The 17,557-nt window shown below is 37.0% G+C and overlaps 1 protein-coding gene across 3 annotated transcripts; it reads right to left on the bottom strand.

Annotated features, from left to right (window-relative positions):
- Window positions 1-33: 33 nt before the first annotated feature.
- Window positions 34-4,113, bottom strand: LOC108486188 (pentatricopeptide repeat-containing protein At3g16010). 3 transcript variants are annotated; one of them, XR_001871445.2, is made up of 6 exons: window positions 3,924-4,113; window positions 3,582-3,708; window positions 1,594-3,452; window positions 871-930; window positions 638-761; window positions 34-542 (listed from the first exon to the last, which is right to left on the bottom strand). XR_001871445.2 is itself a non-coding variant. In XM_017790081.2 (3 exons), the coding sequence occupies exons 2-3, from the start codon at window positions 3,664-3,666 to the stop codon at window positions 1,612-1,614; spliced, it is 1,926 nt and encodes a 641-aa protein (XP_017645570.1). In that variant the 5' UTR covers window positions 3,667-3,708; window positions 3,924-4,113; the 3' UTR covers window positions 34-1,611. The 3 variants fall into 3 exon arrangements, 1 of the variants encoding a protein (XP_017645570.1); XR_008284217.1 differs by having other exon boundaries at window positions 871-3,452; XM_017790081.2 differs by having other exon boundaries at window positions 34-3,452.
- Window positions 4,114-17,557: the final 13,444 nt, after the last annotated feature.

Raw genomic sequence — 17,557 nt, 5'->3', positions numbered from 1 at the left:
ATAAAAAGAAATAATCAAAACATAATATCCACCTTTTGAAACATCAACTTTCAGTAATCAAATGATAAAATTACCAAAAGGAGTACATGAAATCATTTTTTTAATTTCCTTTGATCTTCTTTAATACTATTGTTCTCTGTGATATTGTAATCATCAAGGGCTCCAACCTTAAGCAACAAAAGAACTTGATTTGGTATGCTGGAAGTTGAACCTGCTGCTCTTCTCCTGCTGCCTGCCAAAACTTCAACTTCCATACATACCCATTTATGACCTGCGAGTTCATTTTCCGACAATGGGGCAAGACCGATGATGGGGTGAGACCTGGGAATAGAGACATAGAAAAGAGCAAAAAGGCCATTCTTTTTTGCTTGTCAGCCGATATATTATGTTACTAGAAGTATCATGGCAGATGCCATTTCAGTTTGTACTTGGATTTAGACCAGTTCTATCTCCAAGAGGATTGAGAGAACGTTCAGAAGCTCAGTAGTAAACTCTTCCTTGCCCGGAGACGTAAAGGAATCATACTTTTTGCCACTTAATAGCTGAAGGCACAAAGCAATAAGTAGTTTAAAGAACACTATACATGGGGATAAAAAAAAGTGTTGGTGTTTCAGGAAATTAGCTGACAGCATATTACCATAGGGCTCAACATCAAGTGTTGGTTTTGTCCATATTGCTTTCGACTCTACATCATCTTTGCATGTATGAAGGTAACTCTGCTACTGGAATTTTGTTTTCTTCAATTTCTAGGGACCCTCAACCTGCAAAAGAAAAAGAAACAAGTATAAAAATCCATGAACCAAAACTGAAAAGGCTCAGAAAACGTTTTCCCATAAGAATTATAAAACTAAACCTCGCTACAAGCATTACCCCGGAAGACAGCTATGCAGTAAAGTGGAATGAACCTTCATCACCAACAAATGGATGATTCTGTGTCGACAATTACCACATGTTATCAAGAGCACACCAAAATGTCAAAATATCAAGTAGTTGATCTAAAATAACCTATAAAAGCATCAACAGTTTGTGCAGGTACGGAACAGCACCCGTTATATCCTTGTCAGGCAAATCTTCAGTTAATAATATGTTCTTAGGTCAGCTACTGAAGCAAATGTCAGCTTGTAATAATTTATATTTGAGATATTTTGGCAAACTTGTTAAGTGTTTACTTCATTTGAGAACTACAGTTAGTTTGAAGAGTGTGCCCACTCCATTAGTCTTCTATCTGTACATATAACGGATTCAACATCCCTTGGTTATCCAGATGCCAGCTTCTTCCGTAGTTTCCAGTGATATCCCCAAAACTTAAGCTTGACAATTCTACACTTAACCAAGTCAGTTTAGGACAAAATGATCTACGTATGCAGTAAACCAAGGATGGAATTATCAAATAAGCGAGAGGCAGCCGAGTTAACATCAAAATGATCATCTAAACCATATAAGCTATCGAAAAATATGGGTAATAAGAATATCATATATCAATGCTTCAAATAGCATTCTTTAATTAGCATGTTTTCAAAAAGGTCCAATAAAAAGTCTACTATGAAAGCAAAAAAGAAAACCCAAAAAAGGTAGGGGAGAAGTATGAAAGACCTAATGATAAGGACTCCATCAGAAAGCAGTAAGATTATTATCTTCATCAACCTTGCCAACTGCCTCAAGTATTGATGAGTAGGTGATGAGATCGTATTCAAACCCACTTGCTTTCATCTCTTTCATTAACTTGGAAGCCTCTTCAAACATACCAGCTCGGCTGAGACAACCAAGAACCGTATTGTAAGATACCGCGTCTGGTTTAATCTTTAAGTTCTTCATCTTTGTAAGCATTTCAATTGCCCGCTTTGGGCCACCTGTCCTAGCTAAGCCATTTAGAATGATATTGTGTGAATTCAAGTCTGGGGTGCAACCATTTTCTTCCATAGTTCTCAGCAAGGAATGAGCTTCATCTATCATGCCTGCTCTTATCATCCCTGACATCAGTGCATTGTAAGTATAAACATCAGGGTTGCATCCCAGTTTCTTCATCTCATTGAATAGATCAACAGCCTTACTCAGATGGCCACACTTCCCAAAAAGTTTTATCATCACAGCATAAACCCGAGCACTTGAATGTCCACAATTCTCTTTCAATTCCTGAAATAGCTCACTTGCTGCTTCATATCGTTTTGCCTTCCCTAGACTATTGATCAGGCTACAATATGCAGCCGGACAAGGAGGAAAGCCTTTTTCATCCATCTCTTGAAGGAATAATAAAGCTTTCTCAACTCTGTTTGCCTTGCAGAAACCATCAATAAGAATTGAATAAGTAAATGAACTGGGAACAACACCATTGGCCTTCATCTTCTCAAACAACGATGATGCCTCGGAAATTGGGGCTTTGTTGTCAAATAAAGCTTTAATTATAGTGTTATATGTTACAACATTAGGTACACATCGCCAAGACTTCATTTCATTGAAAAGCTTAAGAGCATCTTCCAATCGACCCGCTTTGCCCAAAATGTTAATCATATTGTTAATAAGCACAACATCAGGCTTACCACCTTCTTTTAACATGTTCATGAATATGCCATAGGCATCTTCAACCCTTCCGGCTTTTCCAAGCCCCTTTATCAACTCTGTGTAAGTAAAAACCGTTGGGCTACAGCCGTTCCCTGTCATCTCTTGGAATAGACCTAAAGCTGACTCAGTCCTACCTAGCTTAAAATAGATTTCAATCAAGGTTGTATAAATCTTTGGCGTAGGTTGCAACCCATTCTCCTTCATTTCCTCAAACAATCTAATGGCAGAATCATGACGACCTAACTTACTGAAAGTGGACATAAGTGCAGTGTATGTTATTGTGTCCGGTAAACAGTTACCCTCATTACACATCTCATTATAGAGTTCATGAACTTTTTCACGGTGTCCTTCTTGCATCAACATCAAGATTATAGCATTATAAGTACTAGCCGTTGGCTTGCACTTGCGGCTTTTAATCTGATAAAAGATGGAGAGAGCCTTGTTCACCATTTTAGCCTTGCCTAATATTCTCATAATTTCGGATAATTCAGCAGGACCAACAACACACGTACTCCGGACCATGTCTTGGATAGTTTTCCACATTTCACCAACAAGTCCCGCTTCATCTAAACAATGAATCAAAGCCAAGTATGTCGTAGAATCATGTTCAAAATTCCTTCTTTTCCCAGCCCACTTGAAGAACTGGATCTTGACATTAATCTCTACATCTATCATCAAAACCTCTCGAACCAACTGATGATCCACCTTCAGCTTTAGCACTTCCAATGTCTTCTCTGCATCAGTCCCCCACTTAAATATTTTTAAAATTCTTATAAACCTCTTGTCCAATGTTCGAGCATAAGGATTCTTCTTCGGAAAATTCCGGTTAAAAGCCCAGTCCCGCATTTCATTCTCTGGAGCAGGCAACTGGAACATCTGCACTATCTCATTATCTGTCAGCAAAATCACCAATTAGCAAATTAGCTTTCATACATTTCATTATATGAAACCCTAAACTTCCCACCAATTTAACACATTAAAAAAACGAATTAATCAACAGAAAAGGCTTAAGGGAAGGTAACCTGTTTGCTTGATTCTTTGGCAGAGGCAAGCCGAAGTCGATATACATCGCCTCAAAGCAAACGCCGGCAGCATTATAGTTTTCATTATACAGCTAACAATGCATATCAAGTCGCAGCAGGTGAATAACTAAAACAGGAAAAAAAACAAAAAACAAAATGCCTTAAGTATATAAACATTAATGCATATAATAAGCAACAGAATGAAAATTAAAACCCTAATTTCCACAAAGTAACAATTTATGTTTCATCCTATAATACCGTCTTCTCTGAAATGCAGAAAAATAAAGATAATATGGGGAAATCAAGAAATATGGCTATGGAAAAATAAATTTTAAAAAATACCAGTTTTAAGTATGATTGAACTTCAATGGTATGGTGAAGATAAACAAAGGCAAATGTAAAAGAATAATAGAAATCGATGAACACATGAAGGAGCGGAAATTGAAAGGGAAACAAAGAGGAAAAGCGCCTTCAGCTGTCAGTTGGTCACTTGAAAAAGGGCCAAAGTGCGGTGGGTTGGATTGGAAACGCATGGTGTGGCGGCCCTTGGGCTATTTTATTGGTTTACATTCGTGGGGGATTTTTAGGGGGTTAAATACACCCAAGTCACTAAACTATTATTAAGTTTACATTTTAGTCACTCAACTTTAAAAGATTACAAAATGATCATTAAATTATTCAAAAATTTCCATTTAAGTCATTGAACTACTTGAAAGTTTTTATTTAATTCACTTAACTGTTAGGTTTATTTTTAAAGTTTGACTAACAAGTTTCAAGCAATAATTCGACAATCAGTATAGTGGATGAGTAGAATTTAATTCGTGAATTTATGATGTTCGAAATTATTTCATGAAAAAAAAAATTGAACTATAAAAGAGGAGGGGAAGTAGAACTTTCTATTGATGCAAGCAAACTTGAAGTTTCAAATGGACAGCAGTTGGAGTCCATTTGAGTTTTGATCAATGGCAGCTCCTTCAATCATGTCATTTTGTCGATTTTGAACAATGCTTAATAATAAAGACTATTGGAAGAAGTGTTCTCTAGGCTTGATAGAAGGTTGAGACTTTGATTCATTAGTTAGAAAAATATTACTAGGATAGACACTGTGAATCGAATGGTAGAGAGAAAAAATTCTTTTAATAACACCTATAGTATAGGGATTAGATCCCCGAAAGATGAGTTATTTTTATATAATCCAGATGGTATTGGCCATAGCAATGTAGAAGTTTCGTGAATCCTGAGGATGATGCTATTTCATTGAGAGGAGAACCAAACCAAACTGCCCAAAATGGCAGCAAAGACAGCCCTTTGTCAGCCTTACGCCAAGAGTTGGTCTGAGGCTCTTTTAAAACATATTGCTTTAAGACATTATATTTTGGCTGCACAAATCAATAAACCAAATCGCCAGACCAGTAATTTCTGCATTACGTGAATTAGCCTTCGGTTTTATCAATTTCCATTGGTACTTTATGATTACCTACTGTAGAATTTTCACTGTGGTCAGGGCTACGATTAGAGCTTACGTTCGGGCTATCATTGGCATCTGCACCCTTTGGTTGAGCCTCATTTCATGGAGGAGGTGGGGTTGCTGGTGATTTGGGTGTTGTTGGTTTAGTCGATTTAGGTTTCGTCAATATTGGTCAATTTTGAAATCTCAGTTTCGAATATCATATATTCATAACGACAACTTTATATCTGACTCTTCATTGATATAGCTCTCCAAATATATGAAAAAAATTTAGAAAAGTTCGTTATACGATTAATCGATCAGTTAATGAAATCGAACAATTATTAATTAAATTAATAAAATTTTATCCTTTAGTCATTAACCAAATTGAAATATTTTAGTTAATTTAGTCGGTTAATCGAAATTTATATGTTTTGTTTTGTTGTTGTTAAAACAAGTATAAAACATATAAAAGTAATAAATTTATAATGTTCATTTGACCAAATTAACCAAACTAATAATAGCGTAATACATATAATATATAATATTATTTATTAAATTCGTTAATTACCCGATTCGAATCGAATTAACCGTTAACTGGAATTCAAAAAAACTTTTAACTTACCTTCGACCAATTAACCAAATTAGATAGGTTCAGTCGGTTAATTCAGTTTTAACCAAAGTTTGATCACTCCTAGTTTCCGTGGTGGACACATATTTGGGATGAATATGAGTAATATAGGTGTAGGGTAGAGAAATATTAAACAAGAATCTAAGTGCAGAATGAGATATATGTCTAGTGTTTCTATCATATTTCATATTTGATTCGACCGTTGGATCTGAATGCATGATATTACATTACGTTGTCGGAGCAACTTAGACTATTTCAATTCATTTACGAAATAAATTAAACAATTAATCATGATATAAAACATATCATTTATAATTCTCAATTACTCAAAACAAATAAACCGATTGGTCTCATAGTGTCATTCACCTCCAAATCATATGTAAACATGACGTAATTCTAACCATTTTACCAATCACAAATATATTCATGCATTACAAATCCAACAATCTCAATTAAGCAGCCATGAGATTATATGAGACCAATTATGAAGTCAAGCTCCGAATCCAACTCAAACTAACAACATCTAGCACTGTGCCTCAAGACATATAAGGTCATGTGTCTAGGTTTGTTTCCCTTGTTTCAAATAGTAACTTTAATGTTTGTCTTTATCGAGATAATAAAATATTTATCTTGAGACTTGATAGCTAATGTTACCCAAAAACAGTTAAAATTATCATTATATTCTTGATCTCTCGAGACCAAATAATAAAAATGCCAAATGGACAATTCTTCTTTATGCATTAAAGCCATCAAATCATACTTGTATAGGATCATTATAACAATCTATTGTACCACAACAATTTATAATCTAAAAACACATCATTAATACTTGAAATCACCGCATCTAATTCATCCTATAAAGATATACACATTTAGCTATATAACTACACCAAGGCTTATATATACATTGCTCAATGTTATGATCCCAAGTCACAAAATCATCAAATCATCTTAACACTCAATTATCAAATATCAATTTTACGTCTAAATCACTTTTATCAATACCTATTAACATCTTAATCATTAATCAACATCGAAATTTATTCTCATCCGACTAAATGTCATCGTCAAATATTATAAAATAGTCAAATAGATCTCAATGTAAATATCAACAATCCATATCAATCAAAAGGTCTAATAGGACCCTAATTTCTTAGGTACATGTTATTACAATTCATAAAATTAAACAAAATTTAGATCAGTTTAAAACCTAATCATTACCTGCACACGAAAACAATAAATTTATACACTGAACAAAAAATCTTAGGTGCTCACATAATATAATAACAATGCATATACACATTAAGCAAATATCATGCTACTGCTACTAAATAAATTATAAAGAAACTACAATACAAATTACTATTTCATGGTTTATTTATTTAAAGCTTTCTCAAGATGTCCGTAATTCGATGTATGTCTCATATAATGCAACTTTAAAAAGCTGTTTGGCGTGAAAAGGTCAATCTTGATTAAACATTCCAACGGACACAGGTAGATGATATAATCTAGACTAAGCAGGGTTGAAGCAAAAAAAAATTTGTGGGGTTGAAATTAAAATGTATATTTTTATAATAGTAAAAATATAATTTTACCATTTTAATAGTTTATATTTTTATAATTTTTAAAGAATTAAATTAAAAATTTATATTTTTTAGAGGTTAAAGTGCAATTTTACCATTATAATTTTTAAAATTTTAGGAGCCTAATTGGAGAATTTCCATTTTAGGGGAGCCGGGGCCTTGCCAGCCCCCCTTGAATTCGCCACTAATACTAAGACAAGAGAATTCTATGTCAACTTTATTTGCATACTTTGGAGTACTTAAAAAGCTAGACATGTTCCAATCGAGTACTAAATCAGTTGATATTGACATTGTTGTTTATGTAGGAGTACGCGGGTTCAAGCGCGTTGAAATACATTTATCCTCCTATTGAAAAGTTAGGGAGAAATTACGAATAATTTCAAGTAATTTGTATAAAAAAAAACTAGACATAGATTTGTCTTCGAAAAAATCCAAATCATATATACTCGAAACTTTGCGATTGGTTAATAATTTTGTCTATACAGATTTCAAAATTAATAATTAAGTAAGTAAATAAGACTGATGACCCAAAATCTACAAATGAGTAGGCTAGAGGTAAAAGATACCACTAAAGATAAATGCAAACTAATATTCAAATTGGCAAGATGTGAAGGCAAAGTTAATACGAGGGTGCAATCATTTTTAAAGAGTGAAGGGACAATGTAGTAATGGATTAATATCCTCGTAAAAAAATAAATGTGTATTGACAACTTGAATCGGGTTTTGCTAATATTCAAATCTTTATCTAAAATATTGATATTGTGACAGTATGATAAAGAAATAAAAGTATACAATTGTAGAAAAAAAAAAGAGAAATTATTGTACAGGCCAATTTTGGGCCCAACCCTAGACCCAAATTACCCTCAACCCCTTTACAAAACCCATACACATCAAACCCCCAACCCAACTAACCTATTAAGCCCGTTTACCCAACACCTAACCCACTAAACCAACCGGCCCACTTATATGCCATCAGACCCAATACAACAAAACCCACTAACCCACCTAAACCCAAGTAACCAAAACAGAAGCCCAACTTTAGACTTAGGGTTTCAAGAACTGAAACCCTAACCTAACAGGCGCCGAACCTACCCCCACCTACTCTCTGCGCCCCCACACCACCGGTCACATCTGCCATGCTCACCTGCTCCGCCGTTCACCCATCCCCTGCAAAGACCAAGACAGAAGACATGACAGAATAATATAAAAAGTTTGTAAAAAGGGTTATAAAACCCGATTCAAAAAGCATTGTAAAGGGTTCGATAGTTTTGAAAACAAGAAAAATAAGAAAACATTCTAAATCCTAAACAATAGCAATCTTCCCTCATCATTTAGATAAACAAAAAGCAGCCGAGCAATCCAGATCACAGAATCAGAGACTAAATCCTAAGGTGAATACCCTATTGTTTATTTTTTAGTTTTATTTTCGAATATTTTTTTTAAAACATTTATAAACAACTAAATAAATAAATAAATAGTATTTTAAGGCATAAATAAAATAAAATAAAATAAACTAAAAAATCTAAAATTTTTACCTTTTTTAGGCAACTGCAGTATGGTGGTGGCGCTTGGCCACGGCCATGAGCCTCCAATGGCGATCCGGTGGCCGGCCTCGGCCAGAGCCCCCTCTCTCCCTCCTCTCTCTTCCTCTCTTTCTTTTTTTTTTCTCTTCCCCTCACAAATGATTTTTTTCTGAAATTAGGCCTATTTATAGCCCTCCAAAACGACGTCGTTTTGGGGGCTACACTTAAGCCCCAAAACGACGTCGTTTTGGCCTAACCCGTCTGCTGACCCAACCCGCTCCAAGGATCCGGGTGTTTTTTCATCTGAGGGGCTAATTGCACTTTTAGTCCCTCCGTTTTTTCATGCCTTCACAATCAGATTTTTTTTATTTTAATTCGGCCCTGTAATTTCACCCGTTTTTCAATTTAGTCTTTACTGCCACGCTGCGTTTTGAGGGTAAGGCAATATTGCGTTTTGACCTCTCCAAGTTATGCGCGTGTTTTAATTAAATCCCTTTTCTTTGATTTTATTTTAAATTGGCCTCACAACTCTGTTTTTTATTTAATTTTAGTCCTTTTTTTATTCATATTTTCTTATTAAATATTCTTGTTATTTTTATATTATTATTATTATTATTATTATTATTATTATTATTATTATTATTATGTATTAGCTTATGTTTTATTATACAATTATACACTTATAATACGTATACATGCTTAATATATTTGTATATACTTATGTAATATTAGTACTAAAGTTTTATTTTAATATGTATATATTACCTAAATGTTTTAGTATTACATGTATATGTATATTCTTCATATATTATATATATGTGTTCTTAATACTATACTTTACATATATCATATATTTTTAATGTTGTATTATTATGGTCTAATACTATATTATGCATATATTTTTACATGTATATTGTGTACATATTATCTAATTTCTTATATATATTATGTTTTTATGTTATTTGTTATATGTTTATTTTATTATTCCACATATTTTTTTAACTACCATAATATTTATATATATATTTTTATACAATCTTATGCATATATTTTACATTATTTTATTATCATTAATATTAGCATATGTTTTATTATTTATGTATATATCCTTAATACATATAAGTATATGTTTCGTAATATTATTCATAGGTATTTTCAACATTATTATTATGCATATATATATTATGTAAATATTTAAACATTATATTATGCATTTTTATATATTACATATTTTTTTTTTAGTATTGTATTTTTGTATGTGTACATATTTGAATCTTGTTGATGATTTAAATTGACCCTAGTCGGAAGGTGGTCTCGGGACCATAAAACCGAGGCATAAAAATAATTAAAAATTTATTTTGATGCCTATAATATGTGTGTGCTCATGTATGACATTTTATGATGATTGATTTAGTGTTATAAGGGTGAATTCCACAAGAAAGGACTTAGTAATGAACTTTGAAAGTATGATAGGAAATGTGTGATGACTAATTAAAGCATGCATGCAAAATAATGGACATGCATGTCAAATTCCCCTTTATAGGTGGTGGCGGCCATGACAAGGGAGGATGGGCTAAACATGTCATGAAACATGTTTTGTTGGTGCATTAGGGTGAAATAATAAACAAAGGTGTATGGGTGATAAAAAAAAAAAAAAAATGTGTGTGAGTGTGGTAATCCCCCCCATTGCCGTGAGTTGTAGAGAAGGAAAAAAAAAAATTTTGTTCATCCTTTCTTTGAGCCAAAACTAAGGAAGAAGGAGGATTTTTGCTTCATGCTTGGTTTGGAAGAGATCTAGAAGGAGATTTGGCCAAGTTTGCATCAAGATTAAGGTATGTATGAGGTTGTGTTAGGAGTTTCATGCATGTTTTGGTTGCTAACTTGATGTGCATGTTAGCCATGGCTCAAATCTTTGTTAAGCCATGGAAATGGTATTTGGCCAAAGTTGTTATGGTGATAAAGCCATTGCATGCTAAGTGTGAAGCTTGATGATGATGCATGCAATGATGGATTGTCTACTCTTGAGTAAGATTTTGAGCTTTCTTTTGTTTTATCATGATTGAAGTTGAAAAGGAGCATGATTGTCATATTCGCCATGATGCATTCATGAGCATGGTTCATGCTTCTTGCATGTTAGTTAAAATTTGTGTTTTGGATGGCTATGGACACCTTGAAATTCGCCATGCTCATATATGTATATATATGTTTGCACATGATGTTTTGGTTATGAAGGAAGTGATGAATAAGTTTGTTTAAAGAAGAAGATGTTGAAGAATAATTGTGAAATTGTAAGCACATTCGCCTAGCACACATATGAGTGCTTGATGCTATATTGTAAGTTTTGAGCTACAATATGCAAAGCATTAACTAGTAAAATGCATGCTGTTTTTGTGTGGTATTAAGTGCATAATTGGCCTCAACATGGACAAGTATATTCGGCCTTGGGTAGCCTATTGAAGGCCTTAGCTTTTCCTTGATGCTCGAATAAATTGTATTGAATTGCTTGATGTAATATAAAATGTGCATGACCATTGTGTATTCAAGCTAAAGGGTGGCCATATGACCATTTAAATTCCTTGTCATATTCGGCCATAAGCTAGCACAATGAGGTTTTGATAAATTGAATTTGTTTGAATTAGCTCAAGAGCTAAGAGGGCCACAATTGGACAAGGGGAAGGAAAAAGTAATCGAATAGCCGTAAAAGCCGTTCGACAACATCCGAGGTAAGTCCTCAAGAAGTGATCTTACTTGAATTATGTAAGATGAAACATGGATGTGTATGATTATTGATCATGTGTGTATGAGTATTTGAATTCCACCGGCTAAGTCCCGGCGAATATGCTAATGATTATAATTGTGTTTGAGCCTTAGTAACGAAAATGAAATATGTATGTCCAATGATTATTGATGTATGTGTGCATGAGAAATTGAATGATATCCGGCTAAGCCCAAGACAATTATGCTGAAATTTATATCCGGTTAAGACCAAGGCAATTGTGCTAGTAGCTATATCCGGGCTAAGACCAAGGCATTCGTGCAAGTTGTTAAATCCGGGCTAAGACCAAGGCATTTGTGCAAATCGTGATATCCGGTAAAGTCCGTTGGCCTTGGTGCGGGTTACCATAACCGGCTATGTCCCGGCGATTGAACGAGTACCGACATCCGGATAAACTCGAAGGTATGTGATTTGAAAATTATGAGCTTGCTGGAAAATTTCAGCTAATGCACTTGTGAAATTTCCCAATGATAAGGTAAGTGCGTGTGTGTGCTTTGCGCTAGGAGTAAGAGCGTATGAATATCCGCTCCTATGATGGAGCGAGTTATCGGCCTTAATGAAGCCGTTATTTGTGTATGAACATAAGAGTTGGGATGGTAAAGTAAGTATGATTATGTGAATGCGCATTAATGAAATGATGCATTTAACTATGTGAATGTATTGCTGTAATTAGAGTTGATTATATTCCTTGAGACTTACTAAGCATAAAATGCTTACTCCACCGCTTTGGCTCTCGTTTTCTAGATTTCGCTCGATAGCAATCGGATTCGGGATCGTTGAAGTCAAGTCATCCACACTATCAAGCCCCCATTTTGGTATAAATTCTTGGTTGAACTTGAAATGGCATGTATAGGACTACCCTTGTTGGTTTAAATATGTTATGATGTATATGTGTACGGCCATGCGAAAATGGCTCGTAATAGTGAAGTATCAACTTAAAATATTTGCGGTTTGTATATATATATATGGTGTCATGATGTGACTATGAATTGGAAATGGGAATGTTGGTCACATGATCAGCCATTGGCATGGTTAAAATGATCATATGTGGACCTATGTAAGGCAAGACTAGTTGGTTCATGGAGACTACAAAATAGGTAAGACCTACCTTAAAACAGATGCTGCCAGCTGCAGTAACGTGAATGTGAAAAATCACCAAAATTTGTAGGAATGGTATTAAATAGTGAATCAGCTATGTAAATGAACATTGATGAGTGTATTTTCATATGGAAGAAACGAAATGGTCATAGGAGTTACATGTTAAGAGATATTAAAGCTATTGTAAGACAGGGCCAGAACGGTTTCTGGGTTCCCTGTCGCAACTTTAAAATTTACTATAAATTATCCAGAAAGAATTAGGAGACATACCTTATATGTACAGATTCCATTTTGAGTCTAGTTTCATTAGAAACAAACGACACCAGCATTAAAGCCCTGTACAGAGAGATATTCAAGTTATACCGCGCGAAGGTCAGAGCAGTCGATCCCTGTAACATGGGTGACTTTAACTAATAAACTGTACCAATTGGCCCAACCAAAAATTATAGAAATAAATCCATGGATGGATATATGAGTCTAAATTCAGGAAAATTTACGAAACCAGTTTCCGAGTTTTGAAACTCGAGATATGATTTTAAGGCGACAGTGACGCAGTTTTTCCAGCCTGACTGGAAATGTCCAATGGATGGGCAAAACAAGTGAACTTGGCTTGCTAACCCCTCGTGTCCGACACCGGCGATGGTCTCGGGTTCGGGGTGTTACAATTTTATTGGTATCAGAGCCACGGTTTAGTTGATTCTAGGACTACCGTGAGGTGTTTGGGGTCTAGCTATACATGCCATTAAATGATGAATCGATAGTGTGGTGATTTCTGACAATTTGACTTTGAGTTTGTTTATAGCAATGGATCCCGATCCCAACCGAGCAATAGCTGATGATGTGGAGAGTGTGGCGCCTGCTCAAGACAAGGGACAGCGCCGGCGGACTCTCAACCTATGGCCAGCAATCCGAATGATGAGGCTAGGCAAGCCTTTTATAGTGTGATGAACGAATGGTTTAATCAATACATTCGAACTAACACTACCGTCCCACAACCTCCATTCCCGACAAATGCAACCCCAGACCTACAATACCTCCAGAATCGACCAAATAAGGTCAAGTAAGCCCCAATCGATAGGATTCGAAAACATGGGGCCACTGAATTTAAAGCTACGGATGATGATGATGCCGAATGAGCCGAATTTTGGTTGGACAACACTATCCGGGTGCTCGATGAGCTATCTTGTACACCCGATGAGTGCTTAAAGTGTACCATCTCCTTGCTACGTGATTCCACCTACTATTGGTGGAGTACTCGACTTGTGGTACCTAGAGAGCAAGTGACTTGGGAATTCTTTCAAACCAAGTTCAAAAAAAAAAAAAAAAAAAAAAAAAAGTATATCGCTTAGAGATTCATCGACCAAAAGCGAAGGAATTTCTTGATCTTAAGCAAGGTTCTATGTCGGTTACCGACTATGAACGAAAATTTGTGAGGCTTAGCCGATACACGAGAATGCATTTCGTCCAAGCTATTATGTAAACGCTTCGAGGATGGGGTGAATGATGATATAAGGATGTTCGTTGGCATTCTCGAAATACGAGAGATCGTAGTACTTGTTGAGCGAGCTTGTAAAGTCGAAGAGCTTAGAAAGGAGAAACAAAAAGTGATGTGGGAACCGGAGAATTTGAAGAGGTCCTCGGAAAGTCTCTTCAACAGCAATCAAGAGATTTCGAGATGATGTGAACCGGTCTAGAGGCGCTTTGGGCTTTTCTAGACGAGGACGCGATCGACCCCGTGACCACACGAGTCACTTGATCGCCATGGTGGAAATGATCGCCGAGAGAGGCGGAGTGTCAACATTGTGGCAAATGGCATTCGGGAGCTGTTGGTTTCGTGATCGCTCCCGCTATAAGTGTGGATCGGCCGACCACTTTAGGAAGGATTGCCCGAGGATGCTTGAGCAGAATGTGAGTCGAGTGGAAACTCGAGTGCTACCATCGCCGAGGTTGGCCACCTAGAAATATGGGCAATGTCTGTGGCGGTCGAGAGGATCTAGAGATGCTACCATCGATCCGAGGCTCGTGCTCCTGCGAGGACTTATGCCATACGCAGACGCCGAGGATGCCGCCTCTCCGGATGTCATTACGGTGCTTTCACCCTTTTCAATACTAAAGTGATTGCGTTGATTGACCCGGTTCTACTCAATCTTATATATGTGAAACCTTAGCATCCAAAGAAGACTTTGCCTATTGAGTCTCATCGAGTTTGTAATTCGGTGTCAAACCCTTGGGTCATTACGTGCTTGTCAACAAAGTGTGCAAGAAAAGTCTCCTAGTGTTCGAGGTTCTTGTTTCCGCGGACTTGATGCTTTTGCCGCTTGATGAATTCGACGTTATTCTTGGATTGGATGGGTTGACCATGCACGATGCGGTCGTAAATTGCAAAAGCAAGACTATCGATTTGAGGTGCGCGAATAACGAGATAATTCGGGTTAAGTCTACGGACTTAAAGGGGTTGCCACCGTAATATCGCAATGTTGGCCCGAAAATATGTAAGAAAAGAGTGCGGCGTACACGGCGACGTGCTCGATGACAAGGAATCGAAAAGAAACCCGAATCTGTGCCGTGGTTTGTGAATACCGGATGTTTTCCTCAAGAATTGCCGGGTTTACCACTGTTCGGAAATAGAATTTGGCATCGAATTGGTACCGGTACCACTCCAATTCGATAGCTCCGATCGTATGGCACCAACGGAATTAAAGGAGTTGGAAGCTCGGTTGCAAGAATTGGTGGATAGAGGTTTTGCTCGCCCGAGTTTTTCGCCTTGGGTGCACCGGTGTTGTTCGTGAAAAGAAGGATGGAACCATGCGGTACGTGCATCGATTATCGTCGACTTAATAAAGCGATAATAAAGAACAAATATCCGTTGCCACGTATCGATGACTTGTTCGATCAACTAAAGGGAGCCTCGGTGTTCTCGAAAATAGATTTGAGATCGGGCTATTATCAATTGCGAATCCGAGATTTGGACGTACCCAAGACCGCCTTGAGCGAGATATGGTCACTATGAGTTCCTAGTGATGCTGTTTGGGCTCACTAATGCCCCTGCGGTATTTATGGATTTAATGAATCGGATCTTTAGACCATATTTGGATCGATTCGTAGTCGTGTTCATTGATGACATCTTGGTCTATTCAAGAAATGAGACCGAACATCTTTGAACACCTGCGGTTAGTGCTGCAAATTTTACGGGACAAGCAATTATATGCTAAGTTCAGCAAGTGTGAGTTCTGGTTAAGAGAGGTTAGCTTCTTGGGTCATGTGGTATCTGCATCGGGTATTTGAGTCGACCCGAATAAAATTTCAGCCATACTTAATTGGAAGCCTCCGAGAAATATTACTGAGGTTCGGAGCTTTTTGGGGCTTGCCGGTTATTACCGACGATTTGTAAAAGGCTTCTCAACGATAGCCACGCCGATGACTAAGCTACTCCAAAAGGACGTTAAGTTCGAATGGACGGAGAAATGCCAAAAAAGTTTCGATCAACGAAAACTTATTTGATGAAGCCCCAATTCTAGTGCAACCCGAGTCCCAAGGAGTTTGTCATCTATAGCGACGCTCTCTACTTGGGTTAGGTTGCGATTAATGCAAGAAGGTCGAGTTGTGGCCTATGCGTCGAGGCAATTAAAGCCACATGAGAAAAATTATCCGACTCATGATCTCGAGTGGCCGCCATCGATTCGCTTTAAAGATTTGGCGACATTACTTATTTGGTGAAAGGTGCCATGTATACTCGGATCACAAAAGTCTCAAATATTTGATGACCCAAAGAGACTTAAATCTGCGACAAAGACGTTGGCTCGAAATGTTAAAGGATTATAAGTCGATCATTGACTATCACCCGGAAAGGCGAATATGGTTGCGGATGCCTTGAGTCGTAAATCGTTATTCACTTTACGAGCGATGAATGTGCACTTGTCCGTCCGATCCGACAAAGTGTGTTAGTGGTGAATTGAAAGCCAAACCATTATTGACACACCAAATTCGAGAAGCTCGAAAGTCGACGACGAGTTGGTTGCAAAGCGGGCTGCGTGTGTTCGAACAAGGACTCGGAGTTTCAAATTGACGATGACGATTGTTTGAGGTTCAAAAGTCGCGGTGTGTCCCAAAGAATTGAACTCATTTCGATAATTCAGAATGAAGCCCATTGTAGCCGAATGGCAATCCACCCGGAGTACGAAGATGTACAATGATTTGAAACGTCGGTTTTGGTGGCCTGGTATGAAGCGAGACATCTCCGACTTTGTTTCAAGATGTTTAATATGTCAACAAGTGAAAGCGGAACATCAGGTGCCTTCAGGATTACTTCAGCCAATCACGATACCCGAGTGGAAATGGGATCGAGTCACAATGGACTTTGTATCCGGACTGCCATTGTCAGCAAGTAAGAAGGATGCGGTTTGAGTCGTGGTAGATCGATTGACTAAGTCGGCCCACTTTGTCCCCGTACGTACGGATTTTTCAATGGACAAATTAGCGGAATTGTACGTTTCTCAGATTGTGAGATTACATGGGGTGCCTATTTCCATCGTGTCGGATAGAGATCCGAGATCTACCTCGCGATTTTGGAAAAAGTTGCAAGAAGCTTTGGGTACCAAGTTGCATTTCAGCACCGCCTTTCACCCCCAAACCGATGGTCAATCCGAGCGGATAATTCAGATACTTGAGGATATGTTAAGATGTTGCGTCCTCGAGTTTAGTGGTTCATGGGAACGGTATTTGCCGTTGATTGAATTCGCCACAACAACGACTTTCAATCAAGTATTAAAATGGCACCTACGAGGCCTTGTACGGTCGTAAATGCCGTACACCATTGTTTTGGACTGAGCTCGGTGAAAGCAAGATTTTCGGGGTGGATTTGATTAGGGATGCTGAACAGGAAGTGAAAGTAATCCGTGAAAGTCTGAAGATAACCTCC

The sequence above is a fragment of the Gossypium arboreum genome, chromosome 6 (genome assembly GCF_025698485.1).
Source record: "Gossypium arboreum isolate Shixiya-1 chromosome 6, ASM2569848v2, whole genome shotgun sequence".
In the NCBI taxonomy this organism is placed as follows: Eukaryota; Viridiplantae; Streptophyta; class Magnoliopsida; order Malvales; family Malvaceae; genus Gossypium; species Gossypium arboreum.
The sequence above is the reverse complement of the archived record's forward strand: the minus strand, read 5'-3'. Positions and strand labels throughout refer to the sequence as shown.